Source organism: Caloenas nicobarica, chromosome 5 (genome assembly GCF_036013445.1).
Source record: "Caloenas nicobarica isolate bCalNic1 chromosome 5, bCalNic1.hap1, whole genome shotgun sequence".
NCBI lineage: Eukaryota > Metazoa > Chordata > Aves > Columbiformes > Columbidae > Caloenas > Caloenas nicobarica.
In genome coordinates, this window is record NC_088249.1 from 65,984,679 (window position 1) to 66,008,618 (window position 23,940).

General features: G+C 37.4%; 1 protein-coding gene across 2 annotated transcripts in view; it reads right to left on the bottom strand.

The window, feature by feature from the left end:
* Positions 1–23,940, bottom strand: part of SHANK2 (SH3 and multiple ankyrin repeat domains 2) — a 274,462-nt gene that overhangs the window by 109,220 nt on the left and 141,302 nt on the right. For both annotated transcript variants that reach the window (XM_065636008.1, XM_065636009.1), the window contains 2 exons: positions 10,440–10,522; positions 8,692–8,816 (listed from right to left, as the gene is read on the bottom strand). In XM_065636008.1, coding sequence (XP_065492080.1) covers positions 8,692–8,816; positions 10,440–10,522 — 208 coding nt within the window. The remainder of the gene's footprint in view (positions 1–8,691; positions 8,817–10,439; positions 10,523–23,940) is intronic.

A 23,940-nucleotide genomic window follows, 5' to 3' on the forward strand; every position in this document is an offset into this window, starting at 1 on the left:
CAGAGACCTTCAAGTCGGACGACATCCAGCACTTCAGAACAGAAAATTTGCTACTTGCCATGAAGACTTATCCAGGAGTTTCTATTTTGAAAACTGACAGGCAAAATTCACCACAGAGAAATAACGTTTTTGTCACAAGTGAAAACTTTGTACCACAAGAGGAGAAGAACTAGAAATCCAGCCCCTCAAATTACTGCCAGAATACAGGAAGCAAAAATGAAGTAGTAGAGATAAAAGATTATTATTCTCTATTGTTGTATACAAGAATCTCTGGAAAGACCCATATCAGTGTTACAATAGGATATAAAATGTTATTTCTAATCTGATTGATTTAAAGTACATTTCTATTTCCTTATTAGAAAAGTATGCTGAGTCCTACAGTCAAAAGTGGTAGGAAATGCTTTGAATGTAGCAGAACACAAGGCAGGGATTCCTTGGAAAGTCATCTGCTGCCATTCTCTTCTCTCCTGGTCACTACGACAGTAATTTCAGAGGAGCGCAGAAGCTCTTGGACGGATAACCACTGTGATCAAGCTTAGCAACCCTCCAAACTGACTCTCCCATCTATTAATATTTAATATTTAATTCAGTAAGCTTTTCACGAGATCAGTTCTCAAACTCTCTTGCCTTGTGTTTCCTCGTTTTGACCAATTCTATTTTCCATTATAGAAAAGCCCTACACTGTTCATACATACCCTAATATTGTGTAAGGACCCGGATTAGACCGAGAGCTAGGTTAAAAATTCGTGATTTTTTCCTGATATCTACAGCCACAGCAGGATGAGAAAAGGAAGCCACCTGCTTTCTTAAGTAATTAACAGCTTAAATCGGAACCTACTTGCCCTCCTCTAGAGAGGACATACACTAGAAATCAAATGCAAAAGAAATAATAATTAATGGAATGTAGAGCTTTTGTTTGGTCAGATTCAGAAGTTCAGAATTTCCCTAAATCAAGAGTGTTTCTGCGGTTCCAGGACCCACACAGAAGCAGTGGGGAGCCAGTTCTGTACACCGGCATAAGGTGATTTATCTAAACCCTCTGAAACTTCTGAAACAGCTTAGGAACCCCATTCCACAGCATAGGTTCAAAGACTACGATTTTCAGGAAAAGCTACCACGAAAATGAAATGGATGGAATAAATGTCAGGTTCTAGAGTTTTACATTTGCTTTTTCAGATTCAGAGAAGACAGTAAAGATGCATTCGGAAAGTTTCAGACCGTGAATGAAGTTGTTTCTTCAGAAAACTAAAAATGTTGGGTGGGGAGGAGGAACAGGTAGGGAGGGCAAAGTTGCTGCTCATGAAGCATGTGGTTATGGGACATAAAGCAAACTCCTTTTAACCTCTGGACAGATTTGTCATTCATGAAACACAACTAGGAGGTGGAATGAAGCTTTTCAGCATCACACAAGTTGATTGCCAGTCTCAGAATAAGAAAAGGAAAACTGGCAATAAATAAATAAACCAGGTATGCACATATGCAACTCCATGCTGCAGTATTTCTCCTGCCTGTAAGGTGCTTACACCGCCCAAAAAAAGGAAAAATTAAAAAAAAAATGAGGTATTACATTAGTTCTATCGCAGCACTCAACAATAGGAATTTGTCAGCTAATTCTCCACCATTTAAAAAAAACTCATCTGTTTTCCTTCACCTGCAATTTTGCAGGTATGTAGCAACATCCCACAATTAAAAGAAATTGTATTTTCTCCCCTAAAATACCAGGCACAAGTACTGCTTTTCATATAGCTCCGTTCCACCAACCAGGTTTCCATAGTATCAAAGGACTAAAAAAAGCCAACAGGCTTCAGAGAAATTAATCTTAATATAATGTCTTCTGGAAATCTCCGAACTATACCTTAAAAATGGCATTTATTTATATAGTGTTATTAGTCTTAATACCTATCCTCAACACCTAAGAGCTAGAAATGGAAGAGTTCTATTATTCTGGTATGATTTGAACAGAGAATAGATGTTTGCAAGAGTGAAGACTGTCCAGAGCTGTGCTCTCTGGAAACACTGGATGGCCAAGTGGATGCCACTGGATAGCCAAGAACTAGCTATTTCTAATAAGCAGCTTATCTTTAAACAAATTTGCTATTTTGAGAGGAATTTGTAAGTAGGAAGGCAGGGAAATGTTGGGGTTTGTATTTATGAGGAGACAAAAAGCTCCCTATGGACAGCTCTGCACTCCACACGCAGGCTCACCAGTTTTGGCAAAACCTCTCACAATAAAAATGTTTACAAACTTCTCTTAAAACCACCATGGCACCTACATCAAAATGCCTTAAAACCGATCATGGAGAACTGAATGGACACTGAGCTCATTCTGACTGTTGCTGCCACTATCACCAAAATTCCTTCCAAATCCTCCTCTCAAAGCAGCATTAAAAAAATCAGTTCTCAGTATCAAGGAGGTACTTGTTCCAATTCCCGGAAATCAGATAAATACCAACATTTTCTCTCGCACCTTGGGATGACCAGCCCAGTACACACCTCATGTAGAATCAAGGCTAAAGAAAATATTTCCCAGTTTTACTCACAGCCAGGTTTTGTATGTCTGACGACAGCAAAGTGATTTCATTTTTGTCTGCTGTCTGTTTGCCTAGGCGTGCAGAACTGAGGTCTTGTAAGAGCCAAATCCTTTTTGTCTGCCCATTTCCATCTATGCTGAAAAGGTAGCTGTCTTATTAATGTATTTCTAGAACCAAACAAGATTGGTCCATGTTTTTTATGATCACACTGCGCACTTCTGGAATACCATCTCTTCCTACAGGTTAGAGGCTGCATTTAAACAGATCAAAAGAACAATCCAAAATAGTTGGCATTTTTCAACAGTGCTTTTGTGCAGATCCAAAACACTTTGAAAGCACAATGATTTCATCCAGCTGCCATCATCCACCAAAAACATAAATTATGAAAAAACGAACAAACAAAACACCAAACCTTCACTCACTGAGTTTAAGTGAAAAGAAAGCAAAATACTTTTCCATCAAGTGAAATATCAATCCACTTGCTCAGAGACTGCGCAGATAGACCAAACTGTTCAACACTTGGACCACAGCTCCTCTTTTTCCAAGACCCCAGTGTCCCAACTCTCCAATACGTCTGTAGTTATGCTTAAGCAGAAGAATTTCAAAACTAAAACATGAAGAAAGTTTCCTTTGGACCCTGACAACTTTCATTTTAAGGAGTGCCGGGGTGGACTTGTACTTAATCAACATCATTTACAGATGTCACCAAGGGGATGATGACTAACTGGTAAACAGGAATTACCTTTTTCCTCTGACAGTTGGTTAAATTGAACTACGTATAATTTAAATATACAGAATTAAAATATATATGTGCTGAAATATTGCAGTACTGTTGCAGTTTCACTAAATCTCTCATTGTTAAAAAGATGGAAGTATATAGAGTCATAGAATCATTTTGGTTGGAAAAGACTCTCAAGACCATCGAGTCCAACCATTAACGTAGAACTGTCACTGAACCATATCCCTGAGAACCTCAACTATTGCTTGTACGGTTGAACCAGAACCTGAACCAGATGCTGTCTGGGAACAGAAGAGCTCAGAGCCCTGCAAGGATCTTGGCCCTTCTCCTGCTTCACGTGGCCACGGGGAGGCTCAGGGCATGGACAGGAGGAGCAGCCAAACTGGCAACAAAAACCCAAATGTGAGGCAGTGAATGAGGGTGGACCTTACTCTAGGTCCACCAAAAGGCAGGGGTAAAGACAGCATACAAAAACGTAAGGATACCATTTTTAATACACAATATTAGGGAGGCTTTTACTAAGTACAGCAGCGAGTTGGCATCCACACTTTTGGGAGGATACGAAGAAACTTTCAGAAAACCTCCACAAAAAATGGCGACATGATAATCCCTGTTAGTACAAAGACGCTAAAAAAACCTCAGTTTACTTCCAAGAGAGAAAAAAATATCATTGTCTCCATGTAGATGCCTGAAAAAAGAAAAAAGATTTATATCTAGTGGCAGAAAGTAGCAAGGTTCACGATAGGAATGAGAGAAAACTCAGCCACAGGGCAATTAATGAAGATCTCTTAGGGATGAGAAGGTTCCTCTGGTGCTGAAAGGGTTTAAATCATTAACAGATGGCTTTGTAAAACCACTAGTTCATCCAGCCATTGAATACAAATGTAAGACATAACATTGCTATGCCTGCCAAAAATATTTATAATGACTATAGTCTAAGTTACAACAATAAAGTTAAACGTTTGCTTTCCAGGTCAGTTTTGAAGTTTGTATAAAGTGTTTACTGGAATAAAACAAAAACCTATCCTATTGCTAAATATTAATCTAAACTTAGTCACGTGTGTATGTGTGTATTTAAAAAAAAAAAAAAATTCTAGATATTTTAAATATCTCCCTAAATGCTTATTGCTACTTCCTACGTATAGTCAGAGGACAGAAAACTTTAGCTAATACAATGGTAAAACAATAAAATTATGTCTATTTTTCACTTATTACTACATAAAGAAAAGTTTGTATTAGTAAATTCTATAAGCCCTTGAGGACAAAGATACAGAGGCACTTATACCACAGAGCATTTGCATGTTTTAGTACATGTACCAACTGAACTGCTCTGCAGCAAAATGATGAGATTTCTTCTACTACCATCTCTGGCCTTGATCCTTTAAAAAAATCCTGAATTTTGCCTTTTTCTTTTAGTGGATAATACACCGGTTTTATCTGGTTTACATTTTAACTGGAATGTAAATAAGCAGCCATCCTATTCTGAAGACAATAACATTTCAATTTATCTGGAAAAATAAGTGATTTTATGGCACAATAATGCAAACTGCAATGCCTCATTTAGGGAATAAATGCATTATTCTGGTAAAGTATTGCAGAATTAGTTTCACTTTCTAAGTATTGCTATTATAACAGTATTGTTTGATATGAGATATGCTCTGTGGCAGATGAAAAATCCCCACACATCACATCACACAACACCTGCAAAACAGCTGCACACTCATGGGTACAACAGAGTTAATAATCCACTGCTTTTGAATTTAGTAAGAATTTAGTAAAGATACTTACTATACTAAAGAAAACCAAACCAAAACACCACCAAAAAAACCAAGCAAACAACAACAAAAACCACAATCAAAATCCAACCAACCAACTCTTCTGAGTTTGAAAACCTCTATCACTTTAAAGGATCTCTTCATTCAAAGGTGGTTATACTTGTACATGTCAAAGCAAATCTCAAAAGAAAACCCAACCTCAACATAAAGAATTCTTTAAGGCAGCACCCTCTGAACAGCAGCATTTAATGGCTCCTGTATTTATGCTTAGATTGACAACTACACTGAACAAAGGTGATGAACGCTTAGGCACGTAAAGATTATTCATAAATAAGAGATTTAGAGTCAGCGCTAATACATTCCTTTCTTGCAAATATTTCAAGTAACACACCAAATCAGCCTATGGTTTGATTTTTTCAAGCAATTACAAACTTGGACAGGTGTGTTACAGCAACCCAGACACTCCGGTGAATTAACAGTGACCTATGATGGCTTTACAATTGGTGTATACATTAATGATGGTTGCAGTTTTTTAAACCCCCTTCTAATGAAAACCATAATTTTTAGGTTGGATAGCACTTACACTAATACATAGCTTTACTTTTACCTGTCTTTTTCATTGGGTAGATACCAAGATTCAAGAAAACATCAACCAAAAAAGTGAACAACAGCCAACAGGGCAAGCTATACAATCTTTCTCAGTTATAACAACCAAGTCATAAACATACTCCATTTCTGATTATTTATCAAAGCTGAGAAAAATCACATGAATTGGCAACTCTGGAATTGCTTATGAAAATCTACATATAATGACAGCTGTTTCTAGCTGTTTCAGCTCTGAAACCACTCATGTGCTTTTCCAATACGTTTTATTTTTGCGCTATCCAGAAAAGCCCCTACAAACATTGCCCTTTTCATCACAAAAAATATGACTGGATTTGAAAGCGAAGAAGAAAAAATGTATACTGTCAGAAATGTCAATAAAGAGCTTGTGAACACTATTTCCACAGGCAAGTTTAAAATTAATCTCTGAAGTCTCATGCTAAAATTAATTGTACAGGTTGGACAAATCAGTATCACGTGGCTTTCCAGAAAAAAACCTGCAAACTCGCTAAAAGCTCAGTCAAATGAAACTGTGCCGGCCCTGTTCCAGATAATATCTATTCTGTTGACCTGCTGAAGCAAGACACCACCTTTTCTTCCTTTTCTGTATAGATCTTTTATTTGTCCTGCTCAACACGTGTCATCTCCAATGCCGAACTACTTTAGGATGCTCAGTAGCTGATATTGAAGTTTATGCCCTTCAGAGGATCCAGAGCCCATAATTACACACTCTCACGCTTCCAAGAAAAGGATCTATTAATATCTTCCTGCCAAACCTGTCTCTCCATCATGAGGAGTACGGGAGAAGGTTCCACTTATCTTCATGACGCCAAGCCACCGACCCTCCTTCAGCAAGGGCTCTCCCAGTTTAACCTCTGCCAAACTGGACTCTCGTTTCCCTACAGCCTGACGCTCCCCGCGAGTGTTATAAATGGGACTAATTAGGATCCTAGTTGCCCATTAACTCTTTTATTATTCATGTGACATTTGTGATGAATGCATTATATTAGTTACAAATGGTTGAGGTGGCACTTGCAGCAGCATCGACTTCAGAGTCATGGGAGAAATCACTGAACAACCAAACTACAGCAGTTATGAGAACCACATGCAATGGATGGTACATTTCATTCTTCTCAGTTCAACGCAAGAAATAAAGTAGCTTGGCATTCCTAGAAGTGCGGGAGGACCAGTCATTTTTATTTCAACAGTAGTATTTTTCTGCATCAGTGTAAATAGCGTCAAAGATGGCTTTCTACAACCTGAGAGTGATGGGCGCTGCACATGCAGTTCAGAAAACAGAATAAAATCCCCACCTTTCTCCAACAAAAAGAAGTCCTCGACAACAGCAAAGTCGTGATTTCTCAGGATTACCATATCCTCTTAATTAAGTTGCAAAATTCAAACCAGAAACACCCCGATGAACAGAAATTACACAGAAATGGATTTGATTTGCATGTGCCGACTGCTGCTTTCAGAATTAATTACAAATATGCTGGACTGCGCAGAGTATGGATTAATGTCCTGATTCAGCAATGCATGTGCATATTTAACTGCTTTTCTAAGCTAAGGCTAGGAGTAAATTGACTGGAGAATTAATTATAATTGTCTTCCATTTGCTAGAAAACCAGTAAAGCTTTCTGCAGAATCAGTTATCCCAGGCTACTTGGATCCCTTCAGAGCTCTTAAAAAAAATCCATATGCACAGTTATCTTTCTGTAATCCTCTCCATTAAATTACACATTATTCACCATCAAACCTATCTGTGAAATCAGCCAGTACGAACTATTCTTACTTCCTGTGGATTAAAAGCCCAACAAGAAATCATCTTCTAAAAATAAAGCAGTTTAAAAAAAACCCCCACCTAACGTCAATGATCATAGTTTTGAAAGCATCTCTGCACAGAGCATGTATCAGTACCATTTGTAAGCAATTAACAGTTTGCTAAATGCTTATTCTTAAGTACACAAGCAGTGAGAAAAGGTACAGATCAAAATGCACATCTATTCACTTGAGAAGTCTGCCAAACCTGTTCTTTCATTGTTACAATGTGAAGAAGCAACGCAACTATTTAAATTCAACCGCCATGGGACTACAATGCACACTACAAAAAAAAAAAGCTGTATATTATATCCTCTCCTGAATGTAAAGGCCAGATCTGCAGAAATAAATGTTGTAGCACCAGTAAATGCTATAACAAAACACATATGCACCTGAAGAAGAAAAAATAAAATATAACCAATAGATCTTACAGACAAGACTTGGTTGATTCATCCTGAAAGACCAATTTTCAAACACCTAGATTCACAGAATCACAGCATAGCTCTGTTGGTCATGAAAAAGGTTGTGGGGGGAAGAGGAAGAAAATCCCAAATAATTTATTTTGTTGCAAACTGCCCAAGAACACTAAAAAGGTCTACCAACTATTTCAACAAAACCTAAAATACCAACCAAAAATCCTCCAAAATATAAAATGTAAAGACATTATTGGTATGATTGAACAGAATATTTAAATATATCCTTTTAATAAAGTGATTTATGATGCAATAACATTTGTTGCTTATTTTTTATACGATTGTATGTAGAGTGCACTGCTGGAAATATTTAATTTCAAGCCAAAGTAATTTGCTTTATTCTCCATGGTTTCTCAACAGCACTAGACCACTGATTGTAGAAATAATTGCATAAAAAGTCATTAATTTTGGTGACTCTGTACAAATATATACAAGACCACTCAACTGACAGCCTACAATAGACATTGAAATTAACCTAAATTTCAATTCAATAATGCAAAGAAGAATAAAAAAATCCCAAATTTCTCTGTTAGTGTGCTCCCAAATAACAAAAAGAGCCAACGTGAACACTGTTCTTTTTAACCACTTTCCTAAACGCTGCGTTGAGATTTTGAAATGAAGTCAAGTACATTATTGGCGTTAGTCCACTCAAGTTGCTGTTTAGAAGCATCATGTGCTTTTTTCCAAAGTAAATTCTACAAAGGGAACATCACTCTTTCCCCAACAAAGAATCAAACTGCAGGATCTCCTACCTCGATCAAAAAGTCTCCAGTTCTCAGGCCAGCTTGCCATGCTACTCCCCCTTCGTCCACAGATTCCAAGTACTGCAAAGCAGGAAAGGCTGGAGTTGGGGTGAATTCTTCAATTGGTGTGTCAGCTTTAAAAATAAATACCACATTTAAAAAAAAAAAAAAAAAAAAAAGAAAGTTATGGAGTGCTTGCAAATACCACTTGACTAAAGGCCTATTATTGGCCATTCAAATTGATGGTTAAAAAATGGTGGGTGCTGAAATAAAGAGGACGCTGCCTCGGGGGATGTGAAGATGCTGGGAACAGGGTGCAATCTCTCGGCAATAGCAATCCACAGGTCTTCAATTCAGAGAGAAAAATACATGCTGCTTTACTGACACAGACCAAATCAAGCTGTACAAGGCAATAGCTGGATTCTGAGTATTCCAGGATATTCAGTATTAGCTCAAGTAACCCTTTTGTATGTCTAGCAAAATGCTTGTAACTCTGGAAACATCCAGCTAAAAATTGATAATATGCTGTAGCCCGAAGAGAGCAGATGGTCAAACTGGGGGGGATGGGGTGGGTGGGAAAGGATGAAAAAGATAAAACCGAATTTTTCCTTCTAGATTTCGGTGTATATTACAACGAAGAAAACACAAGAAATCACTTTTTAGGAAAGGAGGCAGAGGAGGCCTTGGAACAGCCCCCTTCTCTCTCTGTGTCACGTACACATACACACAGAAAAGTCCTTGGGTCTTTCACCTGAGGTGCCCTCACTGCCACACAGAAAAATTTGGGACAATTTTGCTGACACAGGGGGAGTCACCTCTGCACGATGCACATGGCAACGGGTCAGCTAAAAGGTAGTGCTATCGGCTTTCCTAGTAGAACTCCAAACATTTTTATGTAGCTAAAATTAGAGAAGCTTCTACAACACTGAAAATCTATGGTGGCCCCGCTTTAGGGGTGGGGGACCAGGGAGAGCAAAAATGATGTCCCAAGAATGAAGATATGGAATAATTTTCATGCTCAAGCAAGGCAAGGGAGAACCCATGTAAAATGAGGGGGAGCAAGAGATGGGACATACCATCATATATATTTTTTAAAAATACAAAAGGAGCAAACTGGACTGAAAGTTAAAAAGCAAAGCATTTAATAGAATGCTTTTTTTAACTCCGAAGAATGCCATTATTATAGATTTTAGTCTGCAGAAAAGTAACGTGCAGTTTAACATATGAACAGCTTTTAAAATGAGCACACTACAGGCCATGCAACATACATGCAGCTTCTGAAGATATAAAAAAAGATCGTATTTTCATACTAAAACTGCACCAATGTCACCTTGCAGAAGATCCACACCTATTTTAAACAAAACATCGCTCTCTTGTCTATTCCTATTCGTAGACCTATTTAAATAGACTGACATTTGAAATAAAGAAGCAGGTTTTAAAGGAAAGCAGGTTTCCCATAGTTAGGTAAACTGCATAACAAAACGGATTCAAGACAAAATATTACATACACCAGCACAATAAAAATACAGGCAAAACTTTGTCCCCCCAAAACGATTATACAGTGCTTCTCCTATGTAAAAAATGCAAACTGCTTCAGACAGAAGCCACTAAAATCCGTTTGAGTAGTATAGCATACAGAGAATCCTGTTGTCTAGCAACCAAGTGCACCAAGAATAATTCCTGCTTATATTCCGAGATGTATAAATTTCTTCATGCCAGTGCACATCACACACACACACACACACAGAAGCACATACCTTTTGCCCCTCTGAGCACAAATCCAAATCCTTCATTGTCTTTTTTCTGCAGGACCACTGCCTTTTCTTCTATTATGCAGTCACTGTAGAGAGAATTCCGAGGATAGCGACCATTATTACATCCCTTCATCACCACTGTAGTAGCTGCTCCTCCAGTGTGCAGGTTCATCATCATCACAGCCCGTTAATCAAATAATATTGCAGTAAGCAAGCATGGGAAAATATAGAACAAATAGTAGCGAGGGGAAGACAAAGATGAAGCTTGATGATAAAAGAGAACATGACAAAGCAACTTAAAGGGAATAAAAAAGGCAGAGAGGAAAAAGAAAGAAGAAGAAATCATGCATGGTGGTTTGTGTTCTATATGAATGACTGGATGAACATGTGATCATGTAATCTGTGGGCTAGCTAGGACTCTAAAAGGAAAAAAAGTAAGTGAACTGAACGACAGTATCATTAATAAACTCCTCAATCGTGGATGTACCAGATGCATCTTCTAGTGAAGCCAAAATGAAACCAACCAGAAGAAAAATGAGGCAGCATTTTAAATTTAAAGATAATAAATTATGATTTTCTATTAGCTAACTAAAAGGCACAAATATATTCTGAAAGCTATGCCTTGCATCAAAAGCCCTTTTTCGATCCTATTGAATGTTGCATGCTGCAAGAATCCCACATGATCATCTGACAGCCTACAATGCTAACAACGTGCAGCTGCCTTGGCGTCATCAAGCACAAATTTCCACAGCATCAAGAATCTGCATAATCGAAATAGTAACAAGGCATGCAAAGCAGGCAAGCACATTTCTAAGGAATATTGCCCATCTTCTGATAAACAATTAAGATTATAAAACAAGGAGATCGCCTAAAGGTCTATTTATGTAAGCAGTGTGTCCTTAAAGAGAAAGTAGCCTTAGGAATCTTACTGTCATTGGCTAAGAGAAAAGTAGACAGTAGATGGAGAAAATGCATAAAATCCACATAAAAATGGGACCTTTCGTAGATAGGGAACAATCTGTAAAAGCCTTGTTTAGTGTCTTTCATTAAACATTAGGTTACTAAAAATAAGCTCAAAGTAATAAAAAGAAACAAAAAAACCCATTTTGAATGCTCTTTTGCTCTTTTAGGTAAAAAACCATTACACAGCACAAGTTGCAAGCCATTCTTCTGAACAAAGACAGTGTCAGGGGTTAAGTATTCATGAATCCTAAGCACTGCAAACACACTCCTAGGGTGGCTTTAAAATACCTACAAACTATTTTGGATAGAAAGACGTATGAGCAAGTTTTCTTAATTTCTTACTAGCCAACTACTGTTACCACTGGTCTTGTACAGAATTTAGTCACTGAAGTGTTGAATACAATAAGACCGGATCTGCTTCAGTGCCATTAATAATCCAGAAGGGGAGGAGGAAACTAATTAAAGAAAAATTGGTGCGACATTTTTATTTAAAGCTCTGAACAAAGACAAGGATGATGATATCGGGACACCAATGGATGGCCTCCAAACTCCAGATCTTGCGTGTGTCACATTCTATCCTTTTGGTGACTCTCCAGCTCTAAGTGAAGGACGCAACTTCGTGGTACCGCTAAAATGATGATGTAATTATGTCCTCCAAACTACAAAGCATTTAAACACCACTGAATGGAACACCACATGATTTAAAACTATCACAATGGTGACTTTCCAAGCAACAGATGATCTCCGTAAGTATCAACAGCTTTGGTAGCCTGTCTCTCAACTTCCTATTACTTACTGTATAATTCAAACAATATATTTTCTTACAATTAATATCCCTGCTATGGAAAGGGTATAATAAGGTAATGTCTATTTCTCAAGAAAGTCAAACACACTCCTGTTCAGGAATATCAACCCTCAGAGCCCACACTGTAACGCTGAAGCCCTCCAGCAATGTCCTAATGTTACAGAAACCCCTCAAACCTACACTAGTTCTGGCTTATTTTCTTCATTTCCCCACTCCCACTTTCAAGGGGGGACTCCAAACTTATTTACCTCACAAGTCACCAGTAAAGCTGTCGCCAGCCTCTTTCTCAATACACAGTCAAATCAAATAAAACCAATTTCCTCGTAAACAATCAATGGCTTAACAGAAGTTAGAGGGCTGCTTGTGAGAACCTGATCACAGGAAGTGTTTGATTCAAAGAACGACCCTCTTCTCCCCTACCCAAATCCCACTCTCACTTCATTTATATAAAGAATTCAGAAGCCTATTAGCCAGGTAACGCATCAAACCTTGCCCTGATTCTTTCATTTCTGTTGACAAAAGCAAATGGCATTGATGGTCCTTCCACAGTCAGCTTACTAAACCAACAGGTATTTTCAAGTTACGCTTTCTTCATCCTAATGTAGAGGTCTATGACTGTTCAGATTAGAAATATGAAAACCACCTATGATTTTATTCACATGTACAGCACATTTATTGCATAAACTACTCAGTTTTTTACTTCAATTTAGACACCGAAAGTGGGAATACTAAATTGCCAACGGTTTATGAAATTTCGTGTTTTATGTGCAATGGGGAGGGGAAAGAGAAGGAAAGGTAAAGCACAACGTGAATTTTCGGTAAGAAAATATACACACTCATGTCTATTACTTTACGAATACAACTTAGTAATATATTGTTTCAGTCATGTACTACACAAGGAAAACTCAATCACGGCCTGTAAAGCAAAAATGTAGGTTTGAAAAAATCAGATGTGTAGCCATTTCTTCTCATTTATGTGCTAGGAGAGGGGGGATCTGCAAAATCTTAAGGCCTGAGCAGTTTAAAGTTGTTCAGAGCAGTCACAGAAAGCACATTGATTCCCTACACACACCCCAGCGCTGCAGAGCAAAGAACCGGCAGCTGGAAAGGGGTGGAAAACAAACACGTGCACACAAAAGAACCAAAATTGCAGCCTCCACAGCCCTTCTCCCAGCAAACTCACTTTGCATCCCTAAGAGAAGGGATGGGGGAACAAGTTTAACCTCTGACTGTTTGCAATGTTGCTTTTTGTTCGCTTTGCCATGACAGGGTTCTGTGATCTCCACGTCAGACTGGACCCTTCCCTGAAGGTCTGTTCACGGTCTACCTGGTCTTGGCAGGCAAAGCAAATGTAAAAGTAGGTCGAAATTTCTCACAATGAGCCTTCTTGGCAGCATTTCTTTGATCCTGAAGGTGTTGTAAATACTTAACAATGAGACTGCATTATAGGGTTTAGCTACCAGTGACAAATAAAGGTGACGTTACGTTACGAGCCTGTTTGGAAGTCTGAGCTCGAGCAAGGGAAGAGGTCGCAGTGCACCTAAGGCTGAACAGTCCCTGCTACCTGTGATGAGTCAAATTTCAATATGTAAAATCCTTCACGTCCATTTCTGTCCCATCTTGAACTGAAATTAAACAGCATCCATTACAGAGATGAGTTTTCAGAATATTACTGGTTCCATATTATGGTAATAAAATGAGCAATTTTAAAATCAATAGTTCATTACTTAAATAGGGCACACAGTAGTCTGACTTTGGGCTGTATAAGTCCAAGATTCATTGCATACAAAGTCAAATGCAAAATACATCCTATCAAGTGCAGAATATTTCTGCATAAAGTACAATCTCAAATATAAAAACTTCAGGCAAAGAAAGTCAATCTAAAATGACTTTTGCTTTATCCAGACACTAAATATTAGAAAACATACTTGTTCATCAGTACTTGTAGCTTCTCTGACACTTTAAGGCTCAAGAATCGTGCAGAGCTCTTAGAATTTCCGTAATTTTACAGACTTACCAATGCAGAAAGGAAATAAAAGAGATTGACCCACGGTCAGGCAGACACCTAAGGTTTGAACTCAGCACTGCTATGTTCAACATAACAATCATCATTTGTGTAGACTCTTCAAGACAGGAAGAATTTCTGCTTTCCTAATGGCCCCTTAAGACAATACTTGAGGAAGGAAGTAGAATTGTCAAGTCCTTCATAAAGACCTTTATGAAGAAAACAAAGGCTGAAGCACAGGCTCTTGATGGAGGCAAAACCATGAAACCTCGCTTCCATTTCACAACTATATTAACTACACCCTATCTTAAAGCATGGCTTACTCTAAAAGTTAAAATACTAAACTACGGCGTGGAAAATATCAGGACTGTAGAATACCTTTAGGCAAGTTTGCATCAGATTTATCGTTGCCGATTTCAATCTGAAAAACAGCACATTGAGTACAATTCATTGGAAAATATCATTATCTGGAAACAAAAATGGCTATTTGGTGTTTTGTCAATCTCTCTGTAAGGCACAGAAAAAAGAAAAGTAAGAAAGAATGATTTCCTTGATTCTTTCCAGTCATGCATCCCCTAAGTCTAAGCTTTTCAGATTTAACAAACTGGACTACAACCCGCCAAGGCAGAAAAGTTATTTAACAGAGCACAGGAGATTCAAACAACCAGAGTTACAACCAAATGAGTACGTTCTCAGCCCACAAACCCTTCCAGCAGATGGCTCTGTCAAGTTATTCCCTCCAAGTTCACTTCTTTCAGTAGGCCAAGTAAATCCAAACATCACTTTTTTTAATATCCTCTCCTCAGTACTCTTGCAATATCAATCATTTTGAAAGATCTACTGAATTCACCGCTAGCCACATGTTAGAAGGATCAAATCACAGCCCAACAATAAAGGAAATGCTTTTTCTACGCTTTGCCAGACACAATAAAACAATATCTAAACCATTCCATAAATTTATATACAATGTCCGAAAGCAATCACACTAATTCTTTTTGTTTCTCATTCTTCAAATGGGGTATTGGCCTACATTTCCTTCCATGGAGCTACTGTATATAAAGATACTGTATAAAAAGTGGAGCTTGGCTGAAGTTGAGCTGTTTCCCAAAACAATGATTTCATCATCATGATCCAGAATTCTCACACCAGTGCAACATTTACTGTTAAAACAGAATTATTTGAATTAAAGGTCATATTTGGAGGTAACAAAGCTGCCCAACCATAAAAGTTAATACAGTTCTCAAAATACTTTGGAGAATAATTATTTCATTAGGCATTCAAAACGACAGGGGCTCTGAGTAGTTTTGCTGTTTCTCCAAAAAAAGAATTACAAAATCAGGGCTGCATATGGACATGCAGTACGGAATAAAAAGCTCAGTACTACCTATGGATTCCAGCTTCAGAGCTGCTCTCAAGGAAACTGCAGCATCCAATGACAATACCTTTACTAGCACTTCCAACAGGGTTTTGTGTGTCAATGCCAAAAAAAGAAAAAAAAAAAGGAGGAAAGGAATGGGAAAAGAAGAGAAGATGCTTCAGCAATACTCCTATATATGTCTTATATCCTTATATACTTGTCTTTCAGGTCTCCTGTATCAGGGCTCTTTCTACAGAGCTCAGTAAACAACACGCAGAGATCTTCGATGATGAGCGAAGCAAAGCTGCGTATTTTCATTGAAATTCATTTGTTGATGAAAGAGGTATATGCCAAACTGTAACATGCCATAAAAGACATTTAGATGTTCCCTAATTCCTATCTTGCACAGGTCTATATTGCATTGTGGGGAAATTACAGACTACAGTAAAACCTGACAGGGCATATACATTCTTCCGCTTAAAACGGTGTTTCATTCACACTTTTAAACAAGTAATCAAGTCATCTTTATTGGATTTTGAATACTTGATACCCTTGGTAAAAAAACAACAAGTTCTTCACTAACTTACCCAAAGAAATATCAGTCATGAAGTGATTCAATAAGAATTAGAAAGTCAGAAAGATTGTGCTACTTTTTTGAGCCCTGCAGTTGACAGGGTTGCCCAAAAGATCAACTATAATTTTAAAGAAGCAACCTATATACTGCAATAAAATTACGCCATAAAACATTACAAAGAAATACCTGTTTTAAAACAGAAATATTCTATGACAAAGTGCAAAGAAGTTACACAATTTCTTTATGTAGAACCAAGGAGAAACTTCCTCTCTCTATGCACATATATCAGTCCATATTGTTTTATCCAGCCTTTAATTACACTTAATATCATATTGTGGGGTGTGCAGGAGAAGGGAGTACGGAATCTAAGGTAATATCCAAGCCCACTGATTTGGCTTTGATTTTTTTCCTTGTTTTCACCTTAAGTTGCTGAAACTGTAACCACTGAAGCAAAATATTGATATTGCAAAACACGAAGTGAAACAACAGCCTGGAAATATAAATCATCCAGTAAAAGCCTGATTTGATGTTACATAGAAATCTCAAGATAGGATATGAAGGAAAAAAAAGTCAATGGTAGGGTCATAATCCCATATACACACACACTCTCCATATAAAGAATACATATGTTTTCATACATATGGATATATAGCTATATGAATATATATATACACTATATACACATACACAAGACAATGAATATATATAGTCTTTGTTTAAGAGAAAAATGTTCTTATTCTCTTGTATCTGCACTGATAGGGAGAAAACAAAAAAACATCGTGGCGTGAGTAGAGTGGCAAAGCGAGCTTAAAAAACCCAAAAGTTTCATTGTTTTATCTTAATCAATTTAATTTGTGTTTTTAAAACAAGTAGCCAATTCAGGTATCACACATGACAAATTAAAAATTAAACATGAAACATGCAGGCAGGTGTCCTTCTAGTATAAAACATCAGAGTTTTATAATGCAGAGTCCTTCAAGCCATTTCATACAGATGTGCCATTAATCACATTAGTATTTTGGGCTACAGCACACTCCATTTATACCTGACACTTAATAGTAATTTTCAGTTATAATTATCAAGCATTTGAGCAATCTAAGCCTGCACTATGAAAATATTAATATTCATTGCTCATACTGTGAGCCTTGAACAAATAGACTGCACAAACACATACATATGTTTAGGTAACTATTTCTCCACCTCACCTTTGAGGTTTGTATTTTTCTACCAAAACCAGCTTCAGTTCCAGCCCCTGCTATTGCCACCAAGCCACAAAGAAATAGGCATTTCCCCAGTCGTCTTAATGTATAAAGTATTTACACAAGAGGAATAATAATAATAATAGCTATTAATAACAGCACTGCCTTTCTATATAGGGTTTTTTTAATCAATAATTTTTCAAATCTTTTTGCTGGTGGTCAATACTATAACAGACAACCACAGTAACAAGGAGAAGAATGTGTTCAAGATTAGCAAATAGGACAAGTAACAAAGGTAGAAGTGAGATCTAAGATAATGGTATGAGTGTATAGAAACATAACTATATGTAACAATCAAGATTTTCTTCAGCTGATGCAGCACCTGGACTAGTTCATGAAGCTTATGCTTATCTCAGAGTTGGCAAACATCAGATAGGACTTTGAACTTTTTTCCTTCCCTTTGTTTTATTAACACTTTTAAGATGTGTTAAGGCAGCAGTTTGACACTGCAGGTCTCTATAACTACTGTTAAACCCACTGCACATTTCAGGATTGTCACTTGATTTGCTCACTTAGCCATTCAGGGAGCCTAAACATACTAAAGGATAAACATAAATAAGTTAAGAAATAGGGGAAAGAGACCGGTGACTTCACGACTGGTGATATCCATGAGTTTCAAATGAGTTTTAAGGGATCCCTTGGGCTTTCCATCACACCCTGTTTGCTCTGATGAGGAATTATTGTCCTTCTGTCCTGCATTCCTTGGAATCTAAATTCAGCTCTAACTACAAGAAGTCTGAGTAACTCTGTTCATTTCACCTTTACAGATGTCAGTATTTCATGTAAAATTCTACACTGTACAGTAGTCTACAGTGTTTTAATCATCAGAGTTAAAATTCCTGTAAAACTTTATGACACTTTACTATAAGGCACGTTACCACTAAGTTTCAAGTTCTTTCTTAAAACAAGTGAGGTATTAACCAAGGCACAGAGGAAAGCTCTTCTGAAAGCATTTTCCCACTTTTTTCTTCTCCAAGTGCTTTAAAAACACAATTGAGAGTGGGAAACTAAATTTTTCTAGGATTTTACTGAAAATAAATTAAGAGGAGGCTTCAATTAGAGTCCGATTTGCACATACCCTTTAAAAATCCTGACTAACAACCATATTATTTTACAAGCTCATTAACCTCAAAAAGGAGGTGGTATCTCTACCTTTTTTTTTTTTCTGAAATATATTCTCCCCTCTCTCAATTTCTCTAATCACATTAACCTCTTAAGTTATTTTAAGCCTGCTCCAAATTTTTTTTACTTAACTGCAAAGCGGGTTGAGAAATGTCCATCTCAACAGCTTTCTTGTCTAATACAACTTTGGTAGCAGTGAAAAATCACTGATTTTTCAGATACCAGATGATTAAGAGAGAGAACTCTGCTTTATTTAAATTAGCAGTTACTTTTCTTAATTAAGTGATTGAATATGAATTTTGCCCCCTTTCCTTCGATGCTCAGCTATAGCTCACTCGTTGCATTCTGGAAATATGAAACTTTAATCATGTAAGTACTGCACATACAGTAAAAAAAATTCTTTTATCATTTCAACTCAATTGAGTACCTAATTTAGGATGCATAGGTTTAATTTTAAGTGTATTTCAAAATCCACGAAGTGTTTACAGTAGATGTATAAACCACCTCTGCTATAGCTACAACTGTTCTACAATCTGACAGTGCTACACCATCAGTCTTTGGAAATGCTAAAGAGTTCCACAATTTACTCAATATCAGCCCTAGTTTGCAATTGTAGCATTAAACTAGTTTAATTCTGAGAGCTGTTATCTGTGCCCAACATGCTGGGGTTTTTTTTGTTTAAAATTAGAGAAATTAGGAGACACATGGTTAACAGCATTTTTTCTAAATATGCAATTACGACTGTTTCCTAGACTGTGTATTTAACTTAACATTCACCATTCAGAATTTTGCCATGAAACCGGTTTTAGTGAAATGCTTCTCCATTAATCTATTGTTGGGATATTATAGTCTAAATTAAGGCTTCGTTAAGACATTATTTCTCCAGAATATGGGATGATATTTTATGGCAGAGAGAGCAGGGACCTCCAGCAAGTTCCCCCGGTATTCAATGGGCATATCTGCCAATCATCCAACCTTGGTGTCCCCACCTACAAGCCGCAGCCTCTGAGGACAGCGCGAGCATCTGCCTCTTGGCTCAGAGAAATAATCAGAGTTTCAAGAGACTCAGATAAAGAACTGCTCTATCCGCCAGGTTCTTGGCATTCATCAGCAATCCCAGGTATGGGTTTAAGTGGAAGCAGCCTAACACACGTGGGACTCAAGCCCAGAACTTCTTTATTCCAGGTGGACACCCTGACATCAGCTGTTTCTTGCTCTTTAGCAGGTCCCTCTAGGTATGGTTTGACCCACCCAATTGAAGTTACAACCCCACCACATCTATTTATCCAAAGACAAAACAAGACATCCTCCTCCCAGCAATCTTATTTTTTGCACAACGGAAGAACTTTCTAGTGACCAGTTTTATTTAGGAGCTTGAAGATCAATCCCTTTCTGATGTCTCAGTATCTTTTTTTTAAGAATAAAAAAGATCCATTGCCTGCCAGTCACCCTTAGAATTGACCTTGTATATCAAATTCTACAAATGCAACAAATATTTATGAAAACTTTGCTGGAAAGCAGAATTTAAAAAAAACCCCAGTGGTTTAAATCTCTGTTCCCACTGGAGGAAAGCCCACAGCGCGAGCTCAACAGCTATTTGTTCCTTTTGGCCTTGCCAAAACTTAAAAATGCATCACGTACCATCAGAGGCACCATATGGCGGCTTTTGCTCATCTAGTGATGAGGTGGGATGGAGGCAGCCCAAGGTGTCGTGGGGCAGGGAATTAAAGGTCACACTGAGGAAGCTAAGTCAGCGCAGTGGAGGTCAGGAGACAAGAATATCAAATACTAATTATGAGGAACTTAATCATTCTCCTTTCCCTTGAAAAAAAAACATTTTCATCTCCTGTTTTCCTCTGCTCTGTCCTTGCATTTAATTAGGTGGCTCCTTTTTCTAGCTAACCTCACAGTCTTTTCTTGTTGTCCTCACCTTCTGACATTTCCACTTTTTCATATATACATATATTTTTTTTTTCCTTTCTATTCTAATTTAGAAAACTTTATTCCTCCCCATGCACAGGACACAGGCTGCTGCATTCAGTTCTGACATTTAAATCCATCCTGTCCTCCAGCATCCGATCGGAGGAGTTGCAGAGAAAACACTGTTGAGTTTGAGTGTCTCAGTTGCTGTGCAGGAAATGGCACATCCACCAAATCACGGCCCTTGCGATCAAGATCTTCTGTTCTCATTGCTACACTGTTAGGTTTTCACTAGCACTAGAAGTGGATCCGTAAGCTTTGTCAGAAGGATAATTTTAATTTTAAATTTAGGAAGGGCTACATATATATTTTTAACTTTGGTCTTGGAAAGTATTGGTGTTTCTTTGTTAACCTCTAAAAATTTAGCCCAGAAAATATCTGACAAATTTTAATCATGACATGCAAAACCATTACTTGCTAAAAGCAGGATCTTACTGAAGTGCATAAGCAAACTTCACTATTAAGGCAGCAAACAACACAAAATGTTCATGGAAACTCTTATCACTCTCTGTACAGTTTTGCATGTTACTGTAATTGTATGAGACTTTAATATTGTGTCTTCATGCAATTATACTACAGATGTTAACAAAGAGATACTACAGTTCAGATATACACATACACACCTTTTTACCTCCTAATTTAACAATTGTTTTAAATATTTTCTGCAGTCACCGCCGTAAAAAGCTCAGTCATGGCAGCACAAAACAGCAGGGGAGGCAAAGTGCAAGGTTGTTTATTAGCAAGTAAGATCATTCCCATTAGAAATCAAATAACTGTAAATGAAAAACTTCATATTTTACATCTCCACCTGTTCCACAAAAACTACAATGCCTTAATTATTGCTTAAACATATATATGATTTTCCAAATTGTATTAAATTATATTCTTCAAGTTAATGAGGCACAAGGTATTAAAAATGAGCTGCCCTCATCTTTCTGCCTCACGCATTAAGAGCAGTTCAGTGCTATCACAGGAATTAATTCGGATCAGGCATCAGGGAAGCCCAACAAAATATCTTTAGAAATAAAGTAACAATACACGCACACAAAACATTTTATAGACTTTGTTTTCCATAATTTCATTGGTGCTGATTGTTCTCTATGTCTAAAAGAACCAAGAGCTCCGCATATGCAGAGATCTTAAATGATCAAAATCTCAACGAGCATTCAGATGTAACCACATCACTGTATCACGTAGTTATATTTATGTATCTATTTTGTACACATTACATTATATACACATTACAACTATGAGCAAAAATTGAGCTATGTAGGTATGCAAAAAAATTAAAATACTACTGTTTATACTTCTTTCCACCAGAGAAAAGGAAACCAAGAATTATGTTTAAAACCTATGCCCGCAGCTAAGAAGAACTTATCAGCGTATCAATCCCAGAATAAAGGAACAGAAATAATGAATTTATTGTTAAGAATAAATTTTGTAAAGACCCACTTGCCAGGATTTAACAGCTTGCACACAAGCAAGCCGCACTCAGCCATGACCAGGACAACATCCCTCCTGACTTGCAACGACCAGAATTCTTCAAAAGACTTCCATTCATTTAAAATATTAATCTAAAGTAATGAATAATCGCATTTTTCCAGAAGGTAGCCAACATATTTATGTAACATACCCGCGTGAAACCAGATATCAAACTAAACGAAAGCATTTCCGCATCGAATTGAGAGCTCCCTCTAAAAAAAGCTGTGTAATTACTGTGTAACACACCTAATGCTTGAACTATTAAGACAGTAGCATTTACAACACAACCTTGGGACAAAGACTGAGGTATTCAGTAGGTAGATTCTGCAGGTTAAAAAACATTAAAAAATAAAAGCACTCCACAGCATGCTGAATTACCGGGGTAGACAAGTTTCGGCCGTGCCAAAGCGTCTCTCTGGGCTTTTCAGGATTAAGCTTATTCTGCTCTATTCGACAGCACAGACGACGACATCAACAGAGAATTGCTGGGACACGCAGCTGAGAATCATCTCTCATTTTTGTTACAGGTTTGTAAGGAAATTGGCTTTGGAGGAGTTGCTTCTGACAGCTGCTACGCTCGTGAGACAGGGATGCTGCCACCTGACTCCAAGCAGGGACATCAGGGTTAATGAATTAAGCTGTTAATTAAGCTGTCTTACACATACCTCCCAGACTACACAATCCAATTTTCCTCTTTTTCTTCATCCAGCAAAACAGAACGAAAAGCAGAAGGCAAATCAATTTGGTCCCGTCATTAACTTTGTGGCAACGAGCCTTTGTAAAAGGTTATTTATTATTACACCCACTCCTGTGGGCTTCTTAATACATAGGATGTCAAGCAAAAGCACCAAGAAAACTGCTTCCATGCAGTGATCAGGACCAGTTAGAGTGGTTAGGAAAAAAAATAATAAAATAAAATGTGAAAGTCAATTGTGAAGAAAGAGAAGACACAGGAGAGGCAGGGAACCTTATATATCACATACTTCATAATTGCATTGAAGTTGGCATTCAATTATAATATTGACTTTTGCTATTTCACTACTCCACTGGGGGTGGAAGGAGATGATGCAATTAATGCAGTTGTAAAAATTTCCACTGTTGTGTTCTAAAGTTTCCAAATCCATGAAGGCGACTGGATCATGTTTTCCACCATATCAAGTTTATAATCTTTCCATAGTACCAAAATTGCTCATATTATTTATGTCTCCAGAGTACGAAAACTAAGTTACCACTTTATCATCAGTCACATCACATTTTAAAAAGATGCTAACATTTTACATTTGAAATTAAACAACTAATTATTTTCACATATTTTAATGTGATAAATTAATTTTGTCTTCTGATTTTCCGGACTGAACAAGTCACTGTCCTGTCTTGAGAGAATTAATCAATTCCCTCGTTTCAGTTAAATACAGATAAAGATTTATAATTTCTAAAGCTTTGCCTTCTTTTTTTCAATAAAGAAAATATTTTAAAATTCCAACATCTATTCTATGCCTTAGCAATAATTTACGTTATTAAACTGGAATTTGATCTCGATGAAAGAGGACTCTAGGAAATAACTGATTTAAGACCTACAGATAATTTTGTTTTACTCAAAGGTAGTCCTGAATTTTAACTAGACTTCCGAAGAATATTTATAATACTTTGGAAGCTTTTTCTTTGTTGATCACAACATTGCCCATCCAGCCTAGACAAGAGAGACCCAAACAAACATTTTTCCTGACAAACTCAATGGGATCCACCCACCCACCCCCAGCTCTCAAAACCACTGACCTGTGGTTGTTGTGACCACAAATACAGACCAGACACAAAACTCCAGAGACATGTCAAAGGAGTCTTACAATAACTCCTTGTGACTTTGTTGGTATATCTGGTTTTTAGGATAAGGGGTAATGGATTTAAGTTAAAAGAGGGGACATTCAGACTAGATATAAGGATGAAATTTTTTACAATG